General features: G+C 43.6%; 1 protein-coding gene and 1 pseudogene across 1 annotated transcript in view; one reads left to right on the forward strand and one right to left on the reverse strand.

The window, feature by feature from the left end:
- Nucleotides 1-26,665, reverse strand: part of SMOC1 (SPARC related modular calcium binding 1) — a 145,158-nt gene that overhangs the window by 49,097 nt on the left and 69,396 nt on the right. The window contains exons 4-5 of the mRNA XM_007454435.1: nucleotides 4,829-4,928; nucleotides 2,668-2,715 (exon numbers count right to left, since the gene is read on the reverse strand). Of these exons, the coding sequence (XP_007454497.1) occupies nucleotides 2,668-2,715; nucleotides 4,829-4,928 (148 nt within the window). The remainder of the gene's footprint in view (nucleotides 1-2,667; nucleotides 2,716-4,828; nucleotides 4,929-26,665) is intronic.
- Nucleotides 7,028-16,566, forward strand: LOC103089958 (coiled-coil domain-containing protein 115 pseudogene; annotated as a pseudogene).

A 26,665-nucleotide genomic window follows, 5' to 3' on the forward strand; every position in this document is an offset into this window, starting at 1 on the left:
TCCTCCCCACCACCACCAACCCCCCAACACACACACCCAGACCCCCGGCCTCGCCCCCTTTCTGGCCGTCCTCCGGACCTAGCATCCTTCTGGGCAGGCCTTGGGCTGCAAGCTCCGGCTCCAGGCAGATGCCTTCTAGGAGACCCCACATGTGGGCATGAGCTCAGACAACGGCCCTTTGTGTCCTCCCACCTGCTGCCCTCCGGAGCACATTCCATTCTTCAGCGGCAGCTGAAAAAGGGACCTCGGCGGGGCCGAGACACAGGATATTATAAATGCCCTCTCGCACCCTGTTCCCATTCAAACCCCAGCTTCCTGGACAGGTGTGGCTTCAGGTGGCCCTTCCTACAGGTGGCCCGAGCCTGCTTTTCACTGCACTGCCCATGGCAGACAAACAGAAGAGATTCAACACCTCTGTGGACCCTCTGAAGGAGAAGGGAAGAGAGGCCACCGGGCAGAAGTCAAGTGTCCAGGGGCGAGTCAGCCCTAGCATCTCCCCCACCCCTCTGCCAGCCCTTTGCACCAAAAAGGAAGCCTCCACACAACAATCTAGGAGGGAGGAACCCACCGGGGTAAGGGAGCAAAGAGCCAGAAACTGCTGGAAACTTATCCCCCTGACACGAGGCTTCAGACTCTACCCCCCTGTTCCCTGCACCATTCTTGGAGGAACTGGATTCCCCCGCCTTCTTCCAACTGGATCAGCAAGAGCCCGCCGTGACCACAGGTCTGGTTCTTATTGTTATCCACAGGGTACAAAGCCACAACAAACTGGAAGGGACAAGCGGGGAAGTGCTTCTCTGTGCAGCTGAAGAACCAAAATCCTCTGGTTGGCCCTTCTTGCTGCAGGTGCTTAATTCAGCATCGTGCACTCAGTTCCCTTTGCTGGGGAAAGTCTGGGTGGTCCGTTTTGCATGATTGCTCTTTTTTTTCCCCTACCACCAGGACCTCATGCCCAGAAATAAAGGCTATGCTCCTGAAGACTTCAGTTGCAACGAGCAAAACTGAAGGCAGCTCCCTTTTCCAACCCCAATAAATTACAGGCAGACACGCCACTCACAGTGTTGACGATTTCAGATCTTTGCAGAAAGAAACATTCATCCCCTCTCCTTCTTTCCCTCCTAGGAGGGAACTACCAACGCTTGAGGCTGTCTCCCCCTGGGCTTGGAAGGACCTGGAAAGGTGCTTGCTCCCTTCTTTCACCCACTTACTCGTTCCTGCTCGCTGGAAGGGGAGGAGCCCATCGGGTCGCTTGGTCCATGGTTTCTATTGGGTGGTGGTATCACCTAGCTCCACTTCCATGTCTTCTTGGAGGGACAGCATGCAGCGACAGCATGTTCTCCAGACTCTCGGCTCCTGCGTTCGGGCGGTAGGACTCTGCCTCCTGTTCTGGTCCCCAAGGAGTAAGCACTTGGGGCAAGGTCCAAGGCTTGGCCTTGGTCTCCCTGTGACTGCGGTGGAGGATAAGCCTGTACGCCCCACACTGATCCTTGCGTGCCCAGCTCTCCACATGGACTCTTATGAGCCTGAAGTTCCCAAGGCCCAGATTCAGGTGGGAGCGGCTCAAACTCAGTCGAGACCTCCGGTCTGAGTTTTACCCGAGGGCACAAAATGGGGCTTCTGAAGTGCTTGCATGTACAAGAAAACTGATACCTGTTTTCCATGCAACTACCAATGTGTATGCTGTCCTAGAAGTAAGAAGCGGTGAAGCCTAGTGTCAGCACACTGGAAAGTATGGGTCAGCATCCTTGGGTCAGCACATCCCAAGGACCTATTCCTCATGTCGGCTGGTCCACTAAACAGCGCTCAGACAAATGCCCTAGTCGGGCCAGCTGCACAATTTGTAGGGCTCAGTGCCAAGTGAAAATGCAAAGTCTTTTGTTCAAAAAGCAGGAAAAAAGGTGCCACAAAAGACACTAAAATATCAAGGCTTATCCTCTCTTCCACAGTCTCTCTCGACTTGTCATGATGTTTTTTAATTTGCTATTTAGCGTTGTTCTAGGTAATGAAAACTGAAAATTCTAAGCGTACTATGGAAGCCCTGTAGCCTGCATCACAAGAGCTATCTGCCAATGAGGCTGCAGCAGGTAGGCATAGTACACGTGTCTCTTCTGCTCACACACACACTTCTTTGTCCCACTGGACTATACTTACAAAACCCAAGTTCAAAGGAAAATAATTAAGACTTTCAAGATAACAGCTGCATAAGTCACCTGCCCATGAAGCATCTAGTCTTAGTGAAAAGAATCTGGATGTGCTGGGACAATTATCAAGGAAAATGAAGGAGGAAAAAATGTTCAGATGGGTTTCCAAAATAAAAGAGTCAGGGCAGACTTGGGCATACCTGCCTTTGTTGTGCTTTTCTGTTTAATGCTGGCTACACTGGTAGCTTATTGACTGAACTTCCCAGGAACCAAGAGCCTCAGGGTCCCTGCCAGCTCTGTGCACCGCACTTGCTCACCTCTCTCAGAAATTCTGGGAGCTTGGTCCCCACCGCCGTATGAGCCTTACTTACCTCCGGGCTTCTGGGAGGAAACACAGAATAAGAATGGGAATTTTCTGCGGGGCACTTTTAGCTTTCACCCCAGGCTCCTTCCATCTTGTCTAAGAATGCCTGCTTGGACTGGCTTTAGAAGCAAACATTCAGATAAAGCGTGAAACTCCACTCACCTTTCCTTCCTGAGTTACCCTGGCTCACGGGCTTATCGGTGACTGAACCTTGGGTGAGAGGGGAAACAAAAACACAGACGTTCAGAATGCATCGCGGTTGGTTTCTTTCAAAGAGTTGGTAAAGCCTGATGTTATGAGCATGTGGTTATGTATATATATACATTGTATACACATCTAGGAACATTATATACAAAGTGAGTACATACATACATGTGACTGGGGTTTGTTTAACGTCAATGTCACTGATATCACAGCACTGTTGAGATGAACAATGATTTCCAGGCTCCCTGGCAATAGTCTTGACCAGATTTTTACAAAATTCCACAACCACATAACTCCTCTGTTGAACATTCCACGGACTGCCCCTCACCTCCACTTCCCACCAACTCCATGTTCTGAGCCCTATCCAGCCAGGGGGGCCAACTGAAAAGAAAACCCCTCTCACTGCAAATGCAATGACTGACATCCCTTGCTGGTTAGGGCAGGAAATCGGCAATTTTCCATCTGCATTAAGTAGAAAATTGTTGGCCCAATTGTAATGAATGGGCCAAAATAGTCTGAGGCATGGAAACAATTTTCTAGATGCAGCGTGTTCCTCAAGGAGGGGGCAGTCTGGGGGGTTGGCCAAACGCTTTGCCCTGCATGTGCTTGGATGCCCTGTGCTGCCATCCGACGGTCCTGACCTTGTTGCACCTGCCTTTCCCATGACACCCAACCCCGCACATGCAAGGCACAGCCAGCCCAGGCACACCAGGGCATCTGTGGAAGTCCCCGCCACAAAAGAGGAGAAACACATCGCAATCCGTATCCAACCCCTTCTCCCTATACTAGCTTTGTGAGAATTCAATTATATTTCCCTTCATGACTTGTTTCTAGCACATTTGTTTGCTTTAAATGAAACTTTCCAGGTCATTTGCAAGGAGGCCTCATTCCTCCCCCTCCCCACACCAACCCCAATTAAGGTTTCCAGTTTCCATGTAAACCACAAATAAAGTAAACTTTCCTTTTTGGCCTGCAAATTTTGGTTTCCTAATGTAGATACTTACTGCCCTTTCCACTCACTTTTCCCCTTATATAGCAGGGCTGGTTGAACAATGAATAAATTTGGGGAAAAAAAGGAAAACGTTAGAATAGCAGGACTGCCTTTGGAATTTCCCAGAGGTTTTAGAATAATGTTTTATACTTTGCTTGCACTTAAAAATTAAAAATAAGTAAATAAATAAAATCTCATATACACAGAGTACAGAGAAATAGGAAGCAGCTGGTGGATGGGATAGGCTTTTTTTGTTAACGTGGGCTGAGCTGCATAGTGAATTAAGGGAGTGTCTTGAAGTCCCTTCCCATCTGAATGGAAGTGGGAAGTGTGAAGCTTGCCTAAATCCGTAATGCACAATCCCACAAAACTGACCTGAGGACAAAATTTCTCTCTGCCTATAAAGTTGGAAATAAAAAGGACTTAATTTTTCCTATGGACTCACCCAGAGGGTTGTTATAAAGCAGTGGTTCCCCGACTTGTTTCATCATGAGAACCACCTGAGAAGCTTCCTAAACATGTGGACTCCAAGTCTCCATGACCACTGGATCCGAATACGGGAGGAAAAGCCTCCACACCTGGATTTTGAATTCCCCAGGCACTGCTGATGACAGCCAGATTTGAGGGCCGCGGTTATGAATGTTTTGCATCACCATACATTACATTGTTCAGGGGTTGCAAACGTATGGCAACGTAGACCACCATTCTCCTCTCCTGCACCCGTGAAAGACATCACTAATTGGTTGTCACAGCCTCTGATGTTGAACTCCAACGTAGTCTTGAAATTTATCTCAATAAAGTGTGCACCCAGGGCCACTACCAACCAAGAGCACACAAGCTACAAACTTATATGCCATGCTCTCTAGAGGTTATGGCCGACGCTTGAGAAAAGAGCATTGAACCAGAAACTTAAACTCAAAATAAATAGATACATACACACAGACATAGACTGACCCTATCACCCAGCTGACAACAGAGCAAAAGCATGTTTGGGTAGACTCCTCCCTGACCTGGAAGAGGGCTCATAACCACCACCAATCTTTCAAAAGCGCACCCACAAGATTCAGGAGACCAGCCAAGGGGTCTCTCTCCCACCCTTTTCTTTCTTCCCGCCCTTCCCTACGGTACCTGAACATACAGGAGTTTTATTCTGCACAGAAGAGCCACTGATGGGCTTCCCATCTGGGGTGACACACCAGCAGTACCCCGTGTAAGTATGGCACTGCACCTGTTCGGGGAAGTGGGAAGGAGAAAAGAACCGTAAGTCTTGGGTCACAGTATCCACAGTCACCTCCCACCTCCTTCAAAGCATCCCCAGCATAGCAGAGAACTCCTACCTCTCACCCAGCATCCCTCCCCCGAGTGTCCCTTGAAGGCTGGCCAGACAACGTTGATTACATTTTCTGTGTGACCCCCAGGAGCAACCAGAGCAATTTACTGTTTTCTTATGACATTTAATGTTTAATCTCTTATACCGTACTCGGATACGTCCGCTGTGTATTCCATCCATTTGTAAAAAATTGACTGGTGAACTAATTTGGCAAGTACAAGTTGGAATGTCACCACTGTAGGTTGATATGACCCTTCTTTAAGAAGCAGAGACAAGGGAAAAGCTTTTCTTCTTTTTCTAGCTTTTCCCAGCATCCGTTCCTATAGCCAGCCTGCCTGTTGATCACATGGCTTTCTTGAGAAAAGGGCACACGTGATGGGGTTAAGGTAAAAACAAGGCCACTTGTGCCTGCAGATTCTAGTTCTAGATGCCCTGCTGCACCACTGTGTGATCCTCCTCAAGTCTCCGTGATGAGGTCCATGCTGCCTGGGAATAGTAAATAAGAATGAGGCTTTTGGCTTCATTTGGGGTAACTCTCCTTTCTCTCTCAATAGCTGTCATTCTGTCCACGTCCTCCACGCCGCCCCACCATCCTTTTCCCACCCACTTTCTACACAAATCAGGGCATCATTCCCCTGCGTAAAACCTCTCGATGACTGGCCATTGTACTCAGGATGGAGATGATGCTGATTTGCACGAGCTTGAGGGCCCCCATGATCTGCCCCCTGCCTATCCCCACAGCCTCATTCTACTCTCAGGTCTCCACACCCACCATTCCAGCCACAAGCTGGAATGAGCCTTTGAGGCTCACAAACACATCCTAGTGTCTCATGATTCCGAACTTTTGTTTGCTCCAACTGGTCCATCTGCCCAGAATACCATTCCCCAACCCATCCCAGCACACTCCCAAACCCTCTGTCTTCCCACCCCATTCATGATACACCTCCTTAAAGTGCCCCCAGCCTCCCCACCTCCTCTCCCTCCTTCCTCCGACCCTCCACACACCCTGGTTCCCCAAATTCAGAGCCCTTATTACAATGAGCTTAACTGCTGATCTGTCTAGTCTATCTCCCCCATTAGACTGTGACCTCCCTAAGGCAAGGGACTGAATATTGGCTATTTCTATATTCCAAGCATCTAGCACAATGCCTGACGTTTATTGTAGGCATTTGATGAGTTGAATAAATGCATGAATTACCATATTTCCTAAATTCTTGGTCTCCATCCATTCTAAAAATATAACAACAATTTAAACAGCCCTGCCACATTAAATGTAGACCTCAATTACAAGATGTGTGCCAATTGTACAGGCATTAAATTGTGCGGAAAAGGTGCCGCTTGGGATCAAGGATACATTAGAATTGAGGATAGACAATAACAGCATACAAATCAAGTGGTGAGGGATACAAGGGGTACAGAGGTAAAGGAGAGATTTGACAGCTTGGGTAAAATCCAGAAGTTATCAGCAAGACAGAAAAGCTACAGAAAAGGCTTCTGCTCTAGTGTGGGTACCAAACATCGCAGTTTTCCCCAAAACTAGTTGCTTCATTGAGACCTACCCATAGAAATCAGGATAAGAACAAGATGTAGGGCATCTTGTTCCTACCAGTAAAAAATGAGCATTTTTATTTATCTCTACTGTGCATGCAGGGGAACTGTAGTCAATGCCTTTACCCCAGGACCATGTTTCACTCCTGCTTCCTCTAGTAGAGACAATCCATAACCCCGTGGCCATGGTTCCTACCCCAGATTCTCACCCAAGATCAATGTCCTAAGGCAGGTTAGTGCTACCTTCTGAGGAAGCCTAAGGGTGGGATGGAAAGAAACCCAGACAGACCTGGGTTTGAATCCTGATCCAGCCAGTTACAAACTGGCATGTTACTTAGCTCTCTGAGCCCCATCTATAAAATGGGGATAACAGCGCCAAACCTGAAGGGCTCTGACAACGAAAACAGTGTGAGGCCAGTGCCTGGCACGGGCCGGTGGCCGGATACAGGATGGCTGCAGCAATGATTGCTCTCGGCTGTGTCAGGAACACCCGGCAAGCCGCCCTCCTAGCGGGCCAGAGCTCCCCTGGGAAGCCCCAGAGGTTCAGGTGGGAACTAGTGCTGGAAACTTGGAGCTCTCGCCCTTCTGTCCGGCCCACAGGGGATGGCTCCGAGGGGTGACTCCTTGCCAGTGGCAGCATTTTAATGGGGCCTGGCTTGCTGCTTCTTCCTCCTTGGCCAATAATCGCCTCTGGGGAAGCCTGTCTCTGCGGCCAGGTGGCCACGCCGACTCACGCCCGGGCCCCTTGGCTCCCACGGCCAAGGCCAGCCTCCCTTTCCGTGAGGATGGTACCCCACCCAAGTCCAGCTCCGAGGCTGCACGGAGCGCCCCTCCTCCTGGGCCTGCAGAGTCCCAGCCAAGGCTGCTGGGGACAGAAGCACATGCCTGTGGAAGAGACTGAGCCCAAAGCTTTGTTTTGGCGGATTTAATCTGACCTCGCAGCTCAGAAGGTCCCAAGGGCCACATGCTCACTGAGAGCGCCCACTGCATCTGTATGGGCTCGGGGACACTGCCTCCCAGCCCCCAGCCAGGCCCACAGGCCCAAACACGGGCCCTTTCTCCCCAGGGCCCTCGGCATTTTCCTCAGACCAGGCTCCAAGGAACAGACTCCAGATGACAAAATCCTCAGGCTGAAAGCTGCTTCCAAGTCCTTTAGCATTTTATAACTGGAATTGAATGAGGAATTGTTGCCATGTTCCTCTGAGGCTTGGAATCCACCGTTACGGGCACACCTGCCCCAGGTGTGCTGCAGGAGAAGGAACAACAGTGAACAAAAGAAGACCCAGAGGATACAGGCAGGGTCTCTGCCTGCAGGAAGTGCTGGGAGTGCCCAGCAAGGTCACTTCCCTTTGCTGAAGGAGCGCTGACTGAATGGACCCATGGTTCTCAGTTGAGAGGTTGTTTGTAAGTTGTCTTGGGGAGTTTCCAAGATGTCTTCTTGAAGAAAAAGAAGTTATAAGGAGACGGAAAGCGATGGTCATGGAGTCAGACTGCAGCCCATCTTCCTTAACTGACCAGCTCTGCCACTTCATTTTAACTGAACCACTGAACTTTCCAGCCCTCTGCAGCCTTGGAAAGGTTTGCAGTCAAACCAAGCTTCAGCCTGTCCATGACTATTTAAAAAGGGGGAGATAATAATACCTACCTCACGCAGTTGCTGGGAGGATTAAACTAGATAATGTAAATAAAGCACTCAGTTCACATGGTAAGTGCCCAGTTAAACTTAGCTATTTATTTTTATTATAATTATGTTATTTTTTAGCCAACTCTCTGTACACTCAAAAAAAGCACAGCTAGATTCTCTGGTAGAAACTAAAGAACATTCTATTCTGAGCAGCCCCAAGGGAAGGGGCGATCTGAAATCAGCAAAAAGTGTGAACAAGTTTGAGTAAAGGAAGGGGAAGCTTGTTTTCATATGGAAATAGTTCTGTTACTGTCAGATGAGAGAAGTCAGGTTTCTTGCAGAAAAGCAATCAGGATGTAAATTCTATAGAATCGATGGTTTATATATACGTAATCAAGAGGTAAATCCTACCTAGTTTCACCTCTCCCTTGCAAATGTATTTATTCTTTTAACTTAGTAAGTAATCCCCTTTGCTCTATCTCTGCCCCACAGCCCACACACCAGCCTCAAATTAATCAACTCTCAGACTTAATCTATGTGAAAAGCATGGGCCAAGAGGAACTGACAAGGCAACTGACTATTTCTAGTGTCTAGCCTCTAGTGCAGTTTTCAAATCTCAGGGTTGTTCTAGCCACAAAGGTACAGATACAAACCATGGCATTTGTTCCTACCCCACTCCGGAATATTCTGGGAAGGCTAAAAGGTAAATTGATGGGTCCTCCTTAAGAGACAAAAAGTGTTTTTACATCAACCTAAGTGAGGTTACTCTCTGGTTATACTGTAACTACTCTGTGCATATATATCTGGTACTCCTAAAGGTGCTTTAAAAACAGTGTATTCTTAGGTAGGTAAATTTCATCTCTGACTCATATACTTAAATAATTTTGGCAAGAAGCCCTTTGCAAAAACAGCCCAGCAGTGTACTTCAGGTCAACCTTTCTGTCCACATTAAGGCAAATCTGAAATTATTTTAAGCCTGTTACATTAGGTCAACTTGTAGACACCTGGAAGAACGTGGGAGGCTAGCACTCCCAGTGAGTGCAGTTGAGTGACTGATGAGCAGAGGAGAACAGAGCAAACACCAGCTCACAGGGCAAAGCCCATGGAGCTTTGGAGGAAAGCCAATGGAGGAAAGCAGGAGAAAAGCAAGGGAGACAATGGACCACGTAGAGAGACAAGGATCACTCAGGTGCCACGCCCCAAATGGAAAACAACACCTTCTAAGTTTACAATGACTTTTCAATCACCACCACGACAGACACACTATCTCTTCTGGATCTCAAGGTCACCCAGTGTGCAAATCTTTCCTAGGAGAGGTAGAGGGAGCAGAGGTTACTTGTTCAAATGTTACAGCTGGTTCGTAACAGCACAGGAATTCAGATACCGATCTCCAAGCTCTCATAAAATTTCAGAATTGACAGAGCTGGAAAAAGCCTTAGGGATCACCAGTCTCATCCAAATGCTTTACAAATGAGGAAACTGAGACCCAGAGACAAGAGAGGTAGCGTGATGGCCAGGACCTAGTCCTGGCAGACAGAAGTCCCCCCAGCCCTGGAAGGGAGATGAAGAAAGGCCTGGGTCCCAGTGCTGGTGTCTGAGGGAACTGTCTTTGTGCCCTGTAATTCTCTGGCAGATGGAACTCTTTTGGGGGAGAGGGAGAGGAGGTAAGATAAATATTCAAATCAAGAGCCTTTTGCTCCAGTTTGAGTGAGAGGCCATATCTGGAGTAGTTCGGACGATAGCATGGGGGCCTCTGCTGTGCCCCCTGGCCAGCCTGCTTTCTTCTGGCTGTTCTTGGGGAGCTTCTCGGACAGGGGTCGGACCTTGCATCCTAAAGTAGCTTCTTTGTTGTTGGACTTTTGCTGTTTTTCCTACCAGCTTCCCTAGGAGAACAGTCTCCCTTGCGTGTGCCCACTTCCTTCCCTTCTCCTGGAATGTGAAGCTGCTCTTCCTCCACCTTTACGTCTGTCACTTTGATACAGTGATGAATACAGTTGGTGTCCTATTGGGTGTGACTAGGAATTATTGGAGATGAAAGGGTTCTCTAGCGAAATAACTTTGGAATATTGGGTCAAATAAAATTAAAAGATTTCTTGACTGCAGAACTTCTCAGAGCCTTAAATCAGTTCATGATTCAGCTCTGAGAGGAAGATATCATTTTCAGCAATTCATAAACTCAATTAACTGTGGGACCCTCCCTTAACTTTGTGTGGGTGAAACCGAATCCCCCTAACACTGAGTTTATTATTTTTAACCTCTCTATCTAAAGCGTTATTCCCTTTCTTGTCCCACACTTGTTGCCCTCAGGATTGAGGAGTATCAAAGAAAATGGGGAAACCAAGCAGGACCCTGTGGGGCCCTTCCAGGTACCAAAGCCCCATTTCTTATTTGTAGAAAACTACACTAAACTAAAGGCTTTAGTCTCCTAGGCCTTCCCTGAGTTCCAAAGAGCAGACTCAAGCAGTTACTAATTAGGGAAGTGAGAGAGTACAGAAACAAAGGAAAAGCAGTCAAGCAAGAAAAGTAATGATAGCTTAAACAATAATTCAATGATTGTAAAACAGAGTCCTAGTTCCTCCTCAAGGGATATACATAACAATCTGACACAAGTCTTTGAGTTGTTCTGCAGAAACTAAGACCCCTCCACCCAGGTGGAGGATGGTGACTACAGGCTGAATAGAAGCATGTGGACCCCAGACTGGTTGGAACCAGAAGGTTGCTGATTAAGATCCTGAAACATCACCCTGTTACCTCACCACCAACGAATCAGAAGAAAGTCCATGAGCTGCAAGCCTCACCCCAAATGTTGCCTTTAAAAACCCTTCCCTGAAAGCTGTCAGGGAGTTCAGGTCTTTTGAGCGTGAGCTGCCCATTCTCTTTGCTTGGCACCCTGCAATAAATGCTCTACTTTCCTTCACCATAACCTGGTGTCAGTGGATTGGCTTTGCTGCACATGGGTGAGGGCAAACGGACCCAAGTTTGGTTTGGTAACACAGGGAGCATTCCATGGTAGTACTAGTGTTTTCTGAAACATGATTTTTTTCAAAGAAAAAAAGAAAGAAAAAGAAAACAAAAAGCAGTATAATGAAGTGCAGGGCCTTGCTATATTTCTCTGCTTTTCCCAGTCATACTTTCTCACTATCCAGGTATCAGGCTTTCATTTAGTTTACTCTTTTTTGAAACAATTTTCCTCTGGCAAATCCCCACCTCCCTTTCTGTAATGCTTTCTCATACCCTATCTATTAAGAAATCCATCCTGAATTGCCTTAGACCTTCATTGACAACTGGGATCCCCTCCAAGGCACCTCTACCCTGTGGCTGCGTCACCCCATTCCCACCCCTTTTCTTTGCACTTCTTTTGTAAAATAGAAAAATGTGAACCATACGCAAAGGGACAGGCTTGATTCAGCATTCTTCTAGCAACTACCAAACTTGTAATGAAATGACTACTATCATGTACCGGAACATCTCCTAGTGGGAAAAAGTTAAACTAAAAGCAGAAGGCCTGTGGCTATTTCTCTAACTCTCCTTGGCAGTGGGAGTATGAGACCTTTATTTTTTTTCTTTATAATCTTCCAGTTGCTCCAAATTGGTTAGTAGGTTTTTTGGATTAAGATAATGCACAGTGATAGTTAAGCATCTTGCAGTAGATCCACCCAATAACTTTGTTTCAGGGCAGTATTTTTAGCAGGCACATTTTCCTTTTGTCTGCATACTCTATAGGATTGTTTTTCTATGGGTGCCATGTACCCTGGCTGGATGACTGAGTCCCTGGGCCATCTGAGGTTGCCACTCATCCCCCTAGAACCTCTCTCTCCATCAGAAGCTGCAGGAGAACATTGTTTATTGTGTTCACAGTAAGATTTACCTGGAGGGCTTATGAAAACAGATTCTTGGGCCCCATCCACAGAATTTCTGGATTCATTAGTTCTGGGGTCATCTGGATGACATGCATTTCTAAGAAATCCCCAAGTGATGCTGCTGCTGGTTCGGGGACCACACTCCAAGAACCAGTGTTTTAAAAGACACTTCGTCACTCTATCCTTTCTGGCATTTATCATGAACTACTCAAGAAACAAATACTTTTCTAGGTGGGAATTTGGGAGCAAGGGGCCTTGGGACAATACTTCTCTCCAAAGTTTTTCTGTTCCCATTGTTCTGATGACATGTGGTCTTTTAATTCATGGATCTAGTGATTCGTGGCATTAAATCTTCTGGGTGATTTCACACATGGAAGAAAGTTTGATTGCAGTGAGACGAGCAGGGGAGACAGGAGGGATGGTGTAATCCTTTTGGTCTGGCTAGCATGAGCTGTTTCTCCCTCTGTTTAGAAGAGGTTATCCCACAAACGTCCCCCTCATCTTTAGTCAGGTCTGGCTGAGAAGCAACAGGATGCAGAAGAAAAAAAACATGGCTTTGGAGTCAAAATTAGCTGGGTTTAAATACCATCTCTGTGTAACTTTGGCAAAGTCACTTAACCTTTCTGAGCCTATTTATGAAATAAGGCTAATGGTGCCTACCTTGAAGGTTACTGAGAAGACAAAATGAGACAAGATACATAAAGCATCTAAAATAGTGTCATGTGTAGAGTATGTACTCAGCACAAGCAGATTTCATCCCTTTCCCCTTCCGTTTTACAGAGAGGATGTAGGTTGTAACTTAAAAGCACTGCTATTCTTGCTGGCTGTAGACACTGTCTCCTGCTCTATGCCAAGTCTAGGGAGGACTGTCTGCTGGGGAATGAGGGATTTTCCTTTTAGAGTATTTGCCTCGTCCTCCAGATTTTAATGGAGAAGATGCAAGGAAGGAAGATAATCCCTCAATTTCAAATCCTCCTAAATGTGGGAGTCCTTGTTGACTATGTTTTTTATGAGTCGATGGTGTAATGTGGTTGCCAATGTGATATTAGTCAAGCAGTAGTGTGTTTAGAACAAGAGATAATCCCATTCTTCCCCAAGCTGTTTATGACCACATCTGAAATACTGTGTCCAGTTTGGGGAAGGACAGTCTATAAGGGGCACCTTAGCGAACTGAATTAAGAGGAAAGAGGCCAGGAGGAAAGAGAGACATAAAACCCTGTGATATGGGAATGAGCGATAGAACTAAAGATATTTGCCAGGGTGAAAAGAAATATTTGTTGGCTATAAGACAGGATTTCACAAGGACATAATGGTGACTGTCTTCAGATCTTTCTGTGGAAAGTGTGATTTCTGTGGAGTCTGTAAGTTCCTTAGCTAGAATGGGGGTCGTCTGTTGGAAATTACAATTTTCATGTCAATGTAGGGAAGGAATTTCCAACTAAATTGTCCCCAAATGCATTATGTTGTCATTGGTGGTAATAAGTTTCCTGTCTTTGGTGGCAATCAAGCAGAAGATAGATGACTGCTTGGTGAGAGATTGCCCCTGGATGTGGTGGGGCAGGGAGAGGAAGGAGATGAACCAGATACATCTGAGGTCCCCTGTGACCCAAAAGTTCTGTGATTTTACAACTGTGCCCTAAGTTGAACTTTTGCTGGTTAAGAGTAAGGTGGAAATTTATGAACTGGTACCTAATTGTCAGTGTTAGGACCATTTTTCCAAATACATGATGAAAAACATTTTTTTGTATTTTCCAAAAAGTGCGAACACCATCCCCTCTACCACACACATAAAGGTATTTTTAAAAATCTTAGTGTTAGGGCTTCGGGGACACAAAGAACTTTATTTTCTTGACTTCTGCCCTCCGGTTTGGTGCCTAAAATGGCCCAGGTTTTGTAAACAGCAAATATGACACCTCTTGTTCATTCACTTCTATTTCCATTTCAGGGGGAAGATATCAAATACGTTTTTACTTTTTAAAAATATCCAGTGGGGGTACCTTCAAGATGGCGGAGGACTAAGATGTGAAGATCACCTTTCTCCTCACAAATACATCAGAAATACATCTACATGTGGAACAACTCCTACAGAACACCTACTGAACGCTGGCAGAAGACCTCAGACTTTCCAAAACGCAAGAAACTCCCCACATACCTGGGTAGGGCAAAAGAAAAAAGAATCAACAGAGACAGAAGAATAGGGATGGGACCTGCACCTCTGAGAGGGAGCTGTGAAGGAGGAAAGGTTTCCACACACTAGGAAGCCCCTTCGCGGGCGGAGACTGCGGGTGGCGGAGTGGGGAGCTTCGGAGCCTCGGAGGAGAGCGCAGCAACAGGGGTGCGGTGGGCAAAGCGGAGAGATTCCCGCACAGAGGATCGGTGCCGACCGGCACTCACCGGCCCCAGAGGCTTGTCTGCTCACCTGCCGGGGCGGGCGGGGCTGGGAGCTGAGGCTCGGGCTTCGGTTAGACAGGTCGGGGCTGGGAGCTGAGGCTCGGGCTTCGGTCAGATCCCAGGGAGAGGACTGGGGTTGGCTGTGTGAACACAGCCTGGAGGGGGCTAGTGCACCACAGCTAGCTGGGAGGGAGTCCAGGAAAAAGTCTGGAACTGCCTAAGAGGCAAGAGACCCTTGTTTTGCGGTGCGTGAGGAGAGGGGATTCAGAGCACCACCTAAAAAGCTCTAGAGACGAGCGCGAGCTGCGGCTATCAGCAAAGACCCCAGAGACGGGCATGAAATGCTAAGGCTGCTGTTGCAGCCACCAAGAAGCGGCAGCTTCCTTTTTTTTCAGTATAGTTTTTAGTGCTTGTTATTATTGGTGGATTGGTTTTTTGGTTTGATTGTTTTCTTCTTTCTTTTTTGTTTTTTCTTGTTTTTATTACTTTTTAATTTTTAATAATTTTTTTAATTTTAATAACTTTATTTTATTTATGTATTTATTTTTTCTTTCTTTCTTTCTTGTTCTTTTTCTCCCTTTTCTTCTGAGCCATGTGGCTGACAGGGTCTTGGTGCTCCAGCTGGGTGTCAGGCCTGAGCCTCTGAGGTGGGAGAGCCGAGATCAGGACATTGGTCCACCAGAGACCTCCCAGCTCCACGTAATATCAAATGGAAAAAGATTTCCCAGAGATCTCCATCTCAACACTAAGACCCAGCTTGACTCAACAATCAGCAGGCTATACTGCTGGACACACTATGCCAAACAACTAGCAAGACAGGAACACAGCCCCACCCATTAGCAGAGAGGCTGCCTAAAATCATAGTAAGTTCACAGACACCCCAAAACACACCACTGGACTCGGTCCTGCCCACCAGAAAGACAAAATCCAGCCTCATCCACCAGAACACAGGCAGCAGTCCCCTCCACCAGGAAGCCTACATAACCCACTGAACCAACCTTACCCACTGGGGGCAGACACCAAAAACAACGGGAACTACGAACCTGCAGCCTGTGAAAAGGAGACCCCAAACACATTAAGTTAAGCAAAATACAAAGACAGAAACACACAGCAGATGAAGGAGCAAGGTAAAACCCATCAGACCAAACAAATGAGGGGGAAATAGGCAGTCTACCTGAAAAAGAATACAGAGTAATGATAGTCAAGATGATCCAAAATCTTGTAAATAGAATGGAGAAAAAACAAGAAACGTTTAATAAGGACCTAGAAGAACTAAAGAGGAAACAAAAAATGATGAACAACACAATAAATGAAATTAAAAATTCTCTAGAAGGAATTAATAGCAGAATAACTGAGGCAGAAGAACAGATAAGTGACCTGGAAGATAAAATAGTGGAAATAACTACCACAGAGCAGAATAAAGAAAAAAGAATGAAAAGAGGAATGTGTGTGGAGCCCATGGTGGTGCGGTATATCTGCGAGCCGAGCTGGATTCGCTTCTCCTGCAGCTGCTCAGGGATCTGGAGGAACTGGAGGCAAAGCGGGCGGCACTGAATGCCCGGGTGGAGGGCTGGCTCTCACTCTCCAAAGCTCGCTGCACCATGGGTGCCAAGTCGGTAGGGCCTCTGCAGTATGCCTCCCACATGGAGCCCCAGGTCCGCGTCTGCACCAGCGAGGCCCAGGACAGACTCCAGAGGTTCTGAATGTGAGAGCCGGCACCCAAACTCCAGAGAACGTAGGACCCCACAAGGCAGTTCTGCACAGACGCAAGGGCCTCACGAGGACCCCAGAGCCAGACCGCTCCCCAGCTCCCCAGGACCCTCTGAACTGGTTTAGAATCCTGGCTCCTCACAGTCTACAGCAAGCTCAAGCCAGCTTCTGGGAGGGTCTGCAGCTGGCTGCAGACATGGCCAGCCTTCAGATCCGCATCAACTGGGGTCGAAGCCAGTTCTAGGGGCTGCAGGAGAAACTCAAGCAGTGGAGCCCAGGGCTCCCTGACCTGCCACCACAGAAGCAAGGCAGTGAGCACAGCTGTTCTTTGATGTGGCTGCATTATTTCAGGCCTTCTTCCTTCACAGATTGCCCCCCACCCAAGCTGCTCCTCCCTCCTTAATACTTCTCTGGTCTGCATGTTTCCAACTTTGTTAGGTGGGGAAGTTTGAAGAGACAAAGTGAGTAATGTTGAAAGTCACTACTATGAAACCACTTCTAGAGTTGTGTTGTCTCAGGATGTATTCAGGTCAGGCAGGCACAAACCTGTTAGGTTAGTTCATATCACTGAACAACTGTAACAACCTGATGCATAAATCAGCTGTGGTTTTTCATTAAAGGATAAAATATTGCACAGCTAGTGGCAGGGAAGGACGAGAGGTAGGTGCTTCAGTTTCACTATATCCTTAAAAGTGATTTTCATGGAGAAAAAAACCATACACAGCTAACAGATCAGGACAGAATGATAACTCATCGATAAAACACACACACACACCTGAGTAGATGGGCAGCACTTGGCAGGTTTTAAGCCAGAAAGTAAAAAGGATCGGACCTAGATTTTCAAGGGAAATCTTTCAAGAGACGATTCAGGTTTATAAAACCTGCCATTATCTTTCCAAGAGTGAGTCTTTTAATTTGTTGAAGGGCCAGGAACTCTGTGACAATTCATTTTCCTACTGGCTTCTTGATAATTTTAGCAGTTTCTAGGAGCTAATTGTTACATTTGGTGGATGTTAGTCTTGTGTTCATAATACGAGATGTAAATTGTTTTTCCCAGTTTGTCTTTTAACTTTGCTTATGGTGGTTTAAAAAAAAACAAAACTTTTTATTATAAAATATAATAAATAAAACACATTATATTAAATAAAACACATTGTATAAAATGGCAAAAAACAACAACAAAAAAGAATGAAAAGAATTGAGGACCATCTCAGAGACCTCTAGGACAGCATTAAACACACCAACATTTGAATTATAGGGGTCCCAGAAGAAGAAGAGAAAGAGAAAGGGACTGAGAAAATATTTGAAGAGATTATAGTTGAAAACTTCCCTAATATGGGAAAGGAAATGGTCAATCAAGTCTAGGAAGCGCAGAGAGTCCCATACAGGATAAATCCAAGGAGAAACAAACCAAGACACATATTAATCAAACTATCAAAAATTAAATACAAAGAAAACATATTAAAAGCAGCAAGGGAAAAACAACAAATAACACGAAAGGAAATCCCCATAAGGTTAACAGCTGATCTTTCAGCAGAAACTCTACAAGCCAGAAGGCAGTGGCAGGACATATTTAAAGTGATGAAAGAGAAAAACCTACAACCAAGATTACTCTACCCAGCAAGAACCTCATTCAGATTCGACAGAGAAATTAAAACCTTTACAGACAAGCGAAAGCTAAGAGAATTCAGCACCACCAAACCAGCTTTACAGCAAATGCTAAAGGAACTTCTCTAGGCAGGAAACACAAGAGAAGGAAAAGACCTACAATAACAAACCCAAAACAATTAACAAAATGGTAATAGGAACATACATATCGATAACTACCTTGAATGTAAATGGATTAAATGCTCCAACCAAAAGACATAGACTGGCTGAAGGGATACAAAAACAAGACCCGTATGTATGCTGTCTACAAGAGACCCACCTCACACCTCGGGACACATACAAACTGAAAGTGAGGAGATGGAAAAAGATATTCCATGCAAATGGAAATCCAAAGAAAGCTGGAGTAGCAATTCTCATATCAGACAAAAGAGACTTTAAAACAAAGACTATTACAAGAGACAAAGAAGAACACTACATAATGATCAAGGGAGCAATCCAAGAAGAAGATATAACAATTGTAAATATTAATGCACCCAACATAGGAGCACCTTAATACATAAGGCAAATACTAACAGCCATAAAAGGGGAAACCAACAGTAACACATTCATAGTAGGGGACTTTAACACCACACTTTAACCAATGGACAGATCATGCAAAATGAAAATAAATAAGGAAACACAAGCTTTAAATGATATATTAAACGAGATAGACTTAATTGATATTTATAGGACATTCCATCCAAAAACAACAGAATACACTTTCTTCTCAAGTGCTCATTCTTGGAACACTCTCCAGGAACATTCTCAAGTGCTCATTCATGGAACATTCTCCAGCATAGATCATATCCTGGGTCACAAATCAAGCCTTGGTAAATTTAAGAAAATTGAAATCGTATCAAGTATCTTTTCTGACCACAACGCTATGAGACTAGATATCGCTATGAGACTAGATATCAATTACAGGAAAAAATCTGTAAAAAAAAAATACAAACACATGGAGGCTAAACAATACACTACTAAATAACCAAGAGATCACTGAAGAAATCAAAGAGGAAATCAAAAAATACCTAGAAACAAATGACAATGAAAACACGATGATCCAAAACTTATGGGATGCAAAAAGAGCAGTTCTAAGAGGGAATTTTATAGCACTACAATCATACCTTAAGAAACAAGAAACATCTCAAATAAACAATCTACCCTTACACCGAAAGCAATCAGAGAAAGAAGAACAAAGAAACCCCAAAGTTAGCAGAAGGAAAGAAATCATAAAGATCAGATCAGAAATAAATGAAAAACAAGTGAAGGAAACGATAGCAAAGATCAATAAAACTAAAAGCTGTTTCTTTGAAAAGATACACAAAATTGATAAGCCATTAGCCAGACTCATCAAGAGAAAAAGGGAGAAAACTCAAATCAATAGAATTAGAAATGAAAAAGGAGAAGTAACAACTGACACTGCAGAAATACAAAGGATCATGAGAGATTACCACAAGCAACTGTATGCCAATAAAATGGACAACCGGGAAGGAATGGACAAATTCTTAGAAATGTACAACCTTCCAAGATTGAACCAGGAAGAAATAGAAAATATGAACACACCAATCACAAGGACTGAAATTGAAACTGTGATTAAAAATCCTCCAACACACAAAAGCCCAGGACCAGATGGCTTCACAGGCGAATTCTATCAAACATCTAGAGAAGAGCTAACACCTATCCTTCTCAAACTCTTCCAAAATATAGCAGAGGGAGGAACACCCCCAAACTTATTCTTCGAGGCCACCATCACCCTGATACCAAAACCAGACAAAGATGTCACAAAGAAAGAAAACTACAGGCCAATATCACTGATGAACACAGATGCAAAAATCCTCAACAAAATACTAGCAAACAGAATCCAACAGCACATTAAAAGGATCATACACCATGATCAAGTGGGGTTTATCCCAGGAATGCAGGGATTCTGCAATATATGCAAATCAATCAATGTGATACACCATATTAACAAATTGAAGGATAAAAACCATGTGATCATCTCAATAGATGCAGAGAAAGCTTTCAACAAAATTCAACACCCATTTATGATAAAAAACTTCCAGAAAGCAGGCACAGAGGGAACTTGCCTCAACATAATAAAGGCCATATATGACAAACCCACAGCCAACATCATACTCAATGGTGAAAAACTGAAACCATTTCCACTAAGATCAGGAACAAGACAAGGTTGCCCACTCTCACTACTATTATTCAACATAGTGTTGGAGGTTTTAGCCACAGCAATCAGAGAAGAAAAAGAAATAAAAGCAATCCAAATAAGAAAAGAAAAAGTAAAGCTGTCACTGTTTGCAGATGACATGATACTATACACAGAGAATCCTAAAGATGTTACCAGACAACTACTACAGCTAATGAATGAATTTGGCAAAGTAGCAGGATACAAAATTAATGCACAGAAATTTCTTGCATTCCTATACACTAATGCTGAAAAATCTGAAAGTGAAATTAAGGAAACACTCCCATTTACCAATGCAACAAAAAGAATAAAATATCTAGGAATAAACCTACCTAAGGAGACAAAAGACCTGTATGCAGAAAATTATAAGACACTGATGAAAGAAATTAAAGATGATACAAATAGATGGAGAGATATACCATGTTCTTGGATTGGAAGAATCAACATAGTGAAAATGACTACACTACACAAAGCAATCTACAGATTCAATGCAATCCCTATCAAACTACCAATGGCATTTTTCACAGAACTGGAACAAAGAATTTCACAATTTGTATGGAAACACGAAAGACCCCAAATAGCCAAAGCAATCTTGAGAATGAAAAACGGAGCTGGAGGAATCATGCTCTCTGACTTTAGACTATACTACAAAGCTACAGTAATCAAGACAGTATGGTACTGGCACAAAAACAGAAATATAGATCAATGGAACAGGATAGAAAGCCCAGAGATAAACCCACACACATATGGTCACCTTATCTTTGATAAAGGAGGCAGGAATATACAGTGGAGAAAGGACAGCCTCTTCAATAAGTGGTGCTGGGAAAATTGGACAGGTACATGTAAAAGTATGAGATTAGATCACTCCCTAACACCATACACAAAAATAAGCTCAAAATGGATTAAAGACCTAAATGTAAGGCCAGAAACTATCAAACTCTTAGAGGAAAACATAGGCAGAACACTCTATGACATAAATCACAGCAAGATCCTTCTTGACCCATCTCCTAGAGTAATGGAGATAAAAACAAAAATAAACAAATGGGACCTAATGAAACTTCAAAGCTTTTGCACAGCAAAGGAAACCATAAACAAGACCAAAAGACAACCCTCAGAATGGGAGAAAATATTTGCAAATGAATCAACTGACAAAGGATTAATCTCTAAAATTTACAGGCAGCTCATGCAGCTCAATAACAAAAAAATAAACAACCCAATCCAAAAATGGGCAGAAGACCTAAATAGACATTTCTCCAAAGAAGATATACAGACTGCCAACAAACACATGAAAGAATGCTCAACATCATTAATCATTAGAGAAATGCAAATCAAAACTACAATGAGATATCATCTCACACCAGTCAGAATGGCCATCATCAAAAAATCTAGAAACAATAAATGCTGGAGAGGGTGTGGAGAAAAGGGAACACTCTTGCACTGCTGGTGGGAATGTGAATTGGTACAGCCACTATGGAGAACAGTATGGAGGTTCCTTAAAAAACTACAAATAGAACTACCATATGACCCAGCAATCCCACTACTGGGCATATACCCTGAGAAAACCATAATTCAAAAAGAGTCATGTACCAAAATGTTCATTGCAGCTCTATTTACAATAGCCCGGAGATGGAAACAACCTAAGTGTCCATCATCAGATGAATGGATAAAGAAGATGTGGCACATATATACAATGGAATATTACTCAGCCATAAAAAGAAACGAAATTGAGCTATTTGTAATGAGGTGGATAGACCTAGAGTCTGTCATACAGAGTGAAGTAAGTCAGAAAGAGAAAGACAAATACCATATGCTAACACATATATATGGAAAGAAAAAAAAATGTCATGAAGAACCTAGGGGTAAGACAGGAAAAAAGACACAGACCTACTAGAGAATGGACCTGAGGATATGGGGAGAGGGAAGGGTAAGCTGTGACAAAGCGAGAGAGAGGCACATGGACATATATACACTACCAAACGTAAGGTAGATAGCTAGTGGGAAGCAGCCGCATAGTACAGGGAGATCAGCTCGGTGCTTTGTGACCGCCTGGAGGAGTGCGATAGGGAGGGTGGGAGGGAGGGAGATGCAAGAGGGAAGAGATATGGGAACATATGTTTATGTATAAATGATTCACTTTGTTATAAAGCAGAAACTAACACACCATTGTAAAGCAATTATACTCCAATAAAGATGTTAAAAAAAAAAAAAGTGAGGAAAAATGGGGAAAGCGTGGGTGCCAAACAGAGCTATATCAAGAAAGGCTGTTCCTGGAACATGGGGCTCAAAGTGGGAAACATAATACACTTTTTCATGTAGCAGTAACATTATGAATGGTGTTTTATATTGTACAGTATTATTAGAACTACAATCCATCTACACAAAAAATTAAAATGGATTGGGAATGTATTTGGTAACAACCGCTAATCAATCACATTATTGCTCAACACTAGAAGGCAATTTGGGAGTATGTATCAAATGCCTTAAAAAGTGCATGTCCTTTTGACCCCGTATTCAACTTCCATAAATTTAATCCCCAAATTTCCAGAATTCACGGTACATTCATACAATGGAATATAATGCAGCCATTTAACAAAATGAGGTAGAGTTATGTGTAATTAACCTGGAAATAAGTCCACAATATAATTAGTATAAGAAAGCATTAGAAAATGATATATGCCATTTTATCATTTTTGTCCTAAATAATGATAAGTACACAAAGAAAAAGAAACTAGTGGGTTATAGACTTAATTGTTGCTACTTCAAAGAGATGAAATCCCTGACTTTACCTTTCTACCTACGTACTTCTGTATTGTCAGAATTTGTTTTAGCAAGTGTATATAGCTTTTCTATTTAGAAAAAAATGAAAATATTTCTCTTTTGATTATTTGATTAAGTCTCTAATATACATATATACACACACACTATGTAAAATAAGCATCTACAACACATCATTCTACTAGCTGCAAAGTATGGCTATGCCATAATTTGTTGAAGCACTTCTCTATTGTGGATATTTAGATTGTTTCCAAATTTTTGCAAATATAAGCAGAACTTAGATGGAAATCCTTGTGGCTAAATATTTGCACGTATCTTTAATTATTTCTTTAGAATATATTCCGATAAGTGAAATATCAGGCTCAAGATGTGGGCACAATTCAGGATTTTTGACCCATATTGCAAAATTATCTCATAAAATGTCAGTGCCAATTTACCTTTTCAAGTACAGTGTGGAGGTAGCCTTTTCCCTTCACCCAGGCCTGAATATTACTATCTCTTTTCCAAGTGTGAACAATTTGGTAAGCAAAATGACACATCGTTATTTTTATTTGTATTTCTTTAATTACTAAGGAAAATATCATTCATAGTCACTTATTGTCTATTTGTTATTATTGTGTGACCTGCTTATTGATATCTCTTGCCCACTTTTCTACTAGGGTCTTTTTCTTCCTGGTTTGTAAGAGCTTTTTGTCTAATATTAGCCTTTTGTCATTAAGGCTAATATACGTCATTTGCCTTTTTGCTTTGTTTAAGGCATTTTTTATGTTCAGAAATTTTTAATTTGTATATATTTTCTCAGCAATAAAATCACTCAGAATTCCAAATTACTGACCTGTAAGTGGGCATTTGAAATATACCCCATTGTACATATAGGGTCTTGTATACTAACTAGCTACTCCATCATATGTTCTCATATCTTTTCTGCACATAAGCTCCTTGAAGACACAGACCGTGACATTTCTTGACTCCACCATAGCCAACCAGCTCACAACCCAGAACGTAGCAGAGCTCCAAAATGTCTGAGATGAAAAAATATTGTGTCTGGGACCTGCTTTGAAGCAATCCAGTTTGGGGTGGGAGATGAAAATAGGGTAAAGACGAAACAGAATCAGCCACATGTTAATCATTGTTGAATCTGGGTGACAGGTACATGGAGTTCATTATACTATTATTTCTACTTTTTTGTATGTTTGAAAATTTCCATAAGCAAAAGGAGGTTTTTTTTATGTTTGCTTGGTTGATTGGTCAACAGCATCAGAGAGGGGACTTCTGGAATAACAATGGTAATGAAAATGAATTACATATGCATCAAGGACACTTACGTAGCATAAAAAAGTCAAGAGCACAGGCCTTGAAATTAGGCACAAATCCTTAGTGACCTTGAACATGTTATTCAACCCCTCTGAAACTCAGTGTTCCAGTATAAATAAGGGTATTAATAACTACCTCAAAAGGTCCTAGTGAAGATTAGTGGGTGTAAAACTCAGTGCCTGGTACCAAATAGCACTCAATAAAGGGTTGCCATCATTATTATTCAGTGCTGCCTAAGCTTGACAAGCTCTAGCCAACATCCTGGTGGTGGTGATCCCATACCCTTCACTGCTGAAATCACTACTACGGCTCTGACTTCAGTTCATCATATTGGGCAGCAGAAAACAGCTTGGCAGAGGACTCCGTAGACCAGATGTCAGGAGTTACATTCCTGATACCCAGAAGAGAAAACAGATAGGACCACACCAAAGGACAAAACCAGTAGCTCCCAACCTTACTCAACAGGTCAGCAAAAAGCCTTAACTCCACATTCCAGTGACTCAACCAAGAACGGGAGTGATGAAGCCCTTACAACAGCAGGTCATTCACAACTTGGACCGAACCCTGGCATCACCTGGGAGCTTGAAATAATAACCATGCCTGGGTGCCTCTCCCAGAATTTGATTTAATGGTCTGAGATGTGGACTAGATATCAAGGTTTTAAAATACCTAATGTTATAATGTTTACCACTCTGCTGTGTGAGTTGGGTCGGGGGGTATCGAGGGAAGCGGTCAAGGGGAAACAAATGAGAGAACAGAGACCATTGCATCCCACATGAACCCCATTAAAGCCAACCCAGTCATGTGGTCCCAAGCTGTGTCCCATGCCAGACAAACCCAGTCCCATTAGGGTCCTCTCACTCCCTCCATATACTTCAAGAGCATGTTACTGAGTAATAATTCACAGGACTAAAATATGTTATTAACACCAGGATGCATGCATGTCAATATTCTAAACAATAATAAAACAGTGTATCTGCTCTCTGGGTTTTGGTCTTAAAAAAGAAACAAAAACAAAGAAGTCCAGCTAAGAGACAGTGGAGGTTGGAGGAGGGAGAAAAGCATTTTTTTCTCCTAGCCTTTTGGCAGCCTGTCAGTACAACTGAAGCACACTCAAAGAGGCAGACTCATTTTGTGAAGTTATTGCAGTGTCTTTGATCAAGGGAAAAGGCACATCCATTTCAATCCCTGTAACGGGGACTGACCAGCTGTCTGGCTTCCTGGCTGCCCACCGGGGTGATCCAGCCTCGAGCCTGCAGACACATGGCAGTGCTTAGTGTGTCAAACAAATGAGGGGGCTCTTGACTGTCTATCCACCCTTTGCTGTACTTCAGGGGCCCCCTCACTTAGCAATTCTGCCTGGACTAATCTGGAAGTTCCCCTCCCCGGCAAACACCACCTGGTCCAGCCTGGCCTCACCGAAACAAAAGCTGGCCAGCGGCTGTCTGTCACGAGGCAGCAAACGCTTCAGAACCAAGGGGGCAGGGGTCAACCGCTCTCATAAGTAACACACTCAGAATTACAGAGGTCTAGAGAAAGGGGGAAAAAAAGGATTCCGCCTCCTCCTTATTACCCCCGTCTCAGCCCCAAACTCAGCTGTGAGGGGTTTGATTTTCTCCCGCATACGTGAATTCTCAGCACAAAGATCACCTGCACTCTTTTGACTAGAAAAAATGATAAAGAATTGATGCGGGGGAAGGTTCGACAAAAGACTTTCTTTTCCTTAGGTGACATCATCTGTAACATCTTGGGAAGATTTGAGCAGTATAACCAGAGTAGAGATGGGGATAATGATGATGATAATGCCAGATATCCATATAGCATTTATGTGTTCCAAAGATTTTACATGTGTTAACTCATTTAATCCTCATCACAACCCTATGAGGTAAGCTACAGTAATACTCAATAATAGTGATAATAATAGTAACATGTAACACGTATAATATAATACTAATTATTACCACATAGAACGATAATGGAGATCACAGTCTCCATTTTTCACATAAGGGTACTGTGACCCAGGGAAGTTCAGCGACGCGCCTGAGGTGGTGGGTGCATTCATGCCCAGGCCGTCTAGCTCCAGGAGCAGTGTGCTAACTACCACACTAGACTGCCTTCCTCCAGTCTCCACCTCAGAGCCTCCTTTGTTTTTTTTTTTCAATAGGCATTTTTATTTCTATAGAAAAGAAACAAAACAGTATAATATTCAAGTTAAAGGAGAGAACTTGATTAAACCTCTCAGAATGGAATTTTAGTACATATTTGTTTTTTATATAGATATGAATTTTAATATTTTTAAACATTTCATCTAAAATTTTGCACCATATGTTTATTTTATTTATTATGATAGCTACACATTAAAGAGTCACATTTCTGGGAGAATTTTGAGATGGGGTGAAGTCACGATAAAACATGGGACGCCTCACGAATTTGCATGTCACCCCTGGCCATGCTCATCTTCTCTGTATCGTTCCAATTTGAGTACACGTGCTGCCGAAGCGAGCACTCCTTTAAAGCTGCCAGTTCAGAGAACAGCAAGAGTATTGAGGGCTTTGGAGCTGGAGGGATC

Source organism: Lipotes vexillifer, unplaced genomic scaffold (assembly GCF_000442215.2).
Source record: "Lipotes vexillifer unplaced genomic scaffold, Lipotes_vexillifer_v1.1 scaffold197, whole genome shotgun sequence".
NCBI classification, from domain to species: Eukaryota; Metazoa; Chordata; class Mammalia; order Artiodactyla; family Lipotidae; genus Lipotes; species Lipotes vexillifer.